The 4,261-nt window shown below is 38.7% G+C and overlaps 1 protein-coding gene across 1 annotated transcript; it reads right to left on the reverse strand.

The window, feature by feature from the left end:
* Positions 1–2,477: 2,477 nt before the first annotated feature.
* On the reverse strand, positions 2,478–3,542 carry LOC146002638 (uncharacterized). The gene has a single exon (XM_083140599.1). The coding sequence runs from the start codon at positions 3,540–3,542 to the stop codon at positions 2,478–2,480; it is 1,065 nt and encodes a 354-aa protein (XP_082996725.1).
* Positions 3,543–4,261: the final 719 nt, after the last annotated feature.

The following is a 4,261-nucleotide window of genomic DNA, read 5'->3' on the forward strand; positions in this document are numbered from 1 at the left end:
AGTTCTATGGGAGGAGTAGATAAAATGGATCAGTTAATGTCATTCTATCGAATTCATCTGAAGTCCAGAAAATGGTATCTTAGAGTGGTTTTTCATTTCTTTGATATGGCAGTAGCTAATTGCTGGCTTCAATATAAAAGGGACTGTACTGCACAGAAGATTCCAACAAATAAAATCCTGGACCTTTTGCACTTCAGAATGCATTTAGTTGAAGCTCTCATCAAGGCAGATTTACCAACAAAAAAGAGGGGAAGGCCAAGCATTGAAGAGGAGTCGCAGGACATTGGAAATGTTGAAAACTTGAAGAAACCATCAAAGTTACCAGTGTCTGATGTGAGGTACGATTCTGTATCCCATTGGCCAATAGCAATGGAACTGAAAGATCCCTTATGTTGTCGCATGGAAGGATGTGGAAGCAGGAGCAGGATAATGTGCCAAAAGTGTCACGTTTATTTGTGCTTGACAAAGAAAAAAAACTGCTTCATGGAATTTCATGTCAAAAAATAATATAAAAAACAAACTAAACTGAAAACGTAGATAATCCAGTACAGAATTTATAGTCACTGATGATAAAGAGATTTTGATTAATAAATGTATAAATTTTGCAAAAGCAATTGAAATATATATATTCGTATAATGAATGGTACTGCAATCTGTACATCGATTTGCTTGAGAAAATTTTTGTTATTTTATTTTATATAAATGATTAGTAAATAGTGTTTTACAACGTAATATCTTTCCTGAAAATAAAATTTACATCTAATAAATCAATAAAACACGTAAAAATGAATTTTTCAATTTGGTAATTCCTACATTTGTGGGAGCTAGCAATTCTAAAAAAAAAGGATTAATAATATAAAAACCAAACCCTTGGTGGCTACCCTCACAATTGTGAGAGTTCCAAATTTTGGTTAAAATTTGACAAAAGTGAATTTTTAAAAAATTGTCATAAATATATATGCCAAAAATAAGAAAATACCAAAAAACTAAATTTTTCTAAATTAAATTGACAAATTTGCACTGAAAGGGTTACAATCAGCGGCGTGCGGTGATTTCAGCGTTTTCAAACCTTTAGGAAGATCGCTGTAACTTCTGTTCTACAAATTCAAATGTAATAATTTAAAAACAATTTTCTTCAAAAATAAATTTTCTTTATTTTCGTTTATTACAATTTTTGCTTCCAAATTAGGAGTCTCCATGCTATACTACGTTGAGTTCGAGATTGGACCTACAGTTTAAAGTGGGATCCGAACAACTTGTGCCTCCACCGTGTATCGAAGCCGTGGCCCCTTGATTACAAAGCGATAACGTTCCTGCTATTCCATCGGGAAGACCCATGCTATTCAACAATAAATCCGATTTTATCATAATTTCTCATCTTTGAGGCACAAAATAACAATGATGGGTGCAAAACACCTTAAATATATGTCTTATGTTTACTGTGTGGTGCCGGGTAATCCCTAAAATTGTTAAACATTGAGCACACACACAGTATGAAGTCTTGAGGCGCAACAAAATATTCAAAATTGGTGAAGCTGTTTTTCGAATAAGAGAAACATTTAAGATTAAAGTTACCCAAAAACAGCACCTTAACGATACTGTAAAAAGCATGCGTGGAAATTGGAAATTAAGAAATTGCAAAACAAGATATAAATATAAATACATTTGAAACGTAGATTTATTAAAAATGTGCTATTAAATGTGTAACTATGTCTACGTAGATACAGGATGAGTCAAAAGAACAAAGAATTTTCAATTTTTGGTAGGTTATAGGGAAATATGGGGCCCAGGCACCTTATATGTTTAACAAATTTTGGATTGATTCCATTTTGGTTCCATTCAGATTATTCTCAGAGTCTCATTTATTGCTGAGCATAGATCTATTATAAATTTGTGTGAAATGCATACTGGTTACTGAAATATATGGATTCCAACTTGAGAACTATAAATAGTTCTCATGAACCAACAACCCCATTTGAATACTTGAAGTTTTTTTAAAGATAAAAGTCCCTTTTTTCTGTTGCATATAATAAATACCCTTCAACCCAATCCCCATAAGACAACAATATCGAATATATAGATAAATTGTATTAGACGGAAGTAAAACAAAGCGTATCAACCTCTGTGTAGAGTGGAATGTCAAGAAATGTTCTTTTCTCTACTTGTTAGCGAGTATTTTTAATAAGCATTTCTAAATTTAAATTTCTTATCTCCAAACACATGTTTTAGTTCTCAGTAGGGTTCAGAATCACAAGGTGACAGGCGTATGAAATTTTGGAATTTTCCGAATGGAAGAGCCAGTCGAAAAGCAATATTGATCAAATTTAAATTGAATATTGCAGTTTACCAAAGCTTGCATTTACAGTTCGAATACTTTCCAATATACAGGGGGTCCAAAAAAATGTACTCACTGCTTGATAGTCCATATCTTCTGACAAAATTGACTTGTGGGTACAATTTTTGGCACTGAGAGAGAGTTATGTTAGATGTTCAAAATGACCACCAGCAACTTGTAAACAACTCCGATGGCGCCGAACTGCAGACCGTACTACGGCCGTCAGTGTATCTGGCATAATGGCAACACATGATGCTATTATTTTTTCACGTAGCTTGTTGAGTGTAGTTGGTTTTTGTCGATACACATCATCCTTGACGGTCCCCCACAGGTAGAAGTCCAGTGGTGCCAAATCAGGGGACCGAGGTGGGTACTCAATAGCACCGCGTCGACCTATCCACCGTCCGGGGAGAGTGTCATCCAGGTACGACCTGACATCGCGATGGTAGTGAGGCGGGGCTCCATCTTGCTGCAGGTAAAACATTTCATCGCCAAATAGTGTTCGGTTGGCAGGGAAAATCCTTGACTGAAGCATTTCGAGATACACCTCACCGGTTACGGTACCCTCGAAGAAGAAGGGAACAATCAAACCACGCGATGACAGACCACACCACACGTTAAGCCCCGGTAGATTCACCGCCTTCTCCACATAAACGTGAGGATTGACGGGCGACCAGTAGACACAATTGTGGCGGTTCACCGTACCGTTAAGTTTGAATTGCGCCTCGTCAGACCACACAACTGTCCCTGCAAATTCCCCATCCTCGCGAACCATGTGCTCAAACCATTCGCAGTATTCGACCCTACGATCCGGATCGTCCTCGTTGATCGCGTGTAGCAGTCTTGGAATGTACACTTTCCACTGTGCACCCTTCAGAATGCTTCTTACGCTAGACCGGCTCACCCCACTTTCGCGCGCTCCCTGGTTCACTGATTTTTGCGGTGATCGGGTGAAATGTTGCAACACAGCAGCACTGGGCTCTGGACTTGTAGCTGTTCGTGGTCGACCGGATCTTGCGTTGTGCACATCATGAACAGTTCCGTCGGATTCGAACTTATCACGAATACGGGCTATTGTTCGTCGTGTTGGAGGCCGTGTTCCAAACTCATTCTGCCACTGACGTTGAACCTCTTGAATGTTCTCGTACTTCCAGAACCATTTCAATACAGTCTTGCGTTCCACAAATGATAACCGTACCGCAGGCATTGTTGCTACTCGACTGTCTTCCGCTATACTGGCGTGATCGCTCCAACACTCGCGCATGCGCGGCGCAAATTGCCTGCGCCACCTGCCCGCGACAAATTAAACAGTTACACTACACGTCCACATGAGATTAGTACGTGTAAGTCTGTTTGTTTCGAAATTATTGCATTACAAACAGTGAGTACATTTTTTTGGACCCCTCGGTATTACAAAGTAAGAAATATATCGAGTGGTTGGTTTCGATTACTGTGCTTCCATTGGCAGATGCAATTTGTAGTGCTCTGAACTAGCATCTTTTCTTGGAATTAAATTTCACTTATTTTCTCTGTGCATTCAACTGTTTATAATATGTCGGCGTGTATTGTAGGGTGCGTTTGGGTAGTCCAGAGATGTCATGTAGCTAACAACGATTTGTTACCTCTTACCATGGGCGTATTTAAGGGCGGGTTCAACGGGTCCAACCTCTCCCCCCCCCCCTTAGGTTCATTAAAATTACCAGATTACCTGTTCTATCCGCTATGCGCAGAGACTTGTTCGTAAAAATTTATTCAGACTAATTTTGGTCTCATAAACTACAAGCGTATAGAATGGTATAGGGATGGGAAAGAAATTAATTCTACACTCCAGATGGATTGCAAAGCAAATGCCTGCAATTTCCTGAAAGTTTCCGAATTTCTCTGGAAAATACCCAGAAAGCTCCTGACATTTTACAAATTCTATAA

Source organism: Lepisma saccharinum, chromosome 18, assembly GCF_977018435.1.
Source record: "Lepisma saccharinum chromosome 18, izLepSacc3.1, whole genome shotgun sequence".
In the NCBI taxonomy this organism is placed as follows: domain Eukaryota; kingdom Metazoa; phylum Arthropoda; class Insecta; order Zygentoma; family Lepismatidae; genus Lepisma; species Lepisma saccharinum.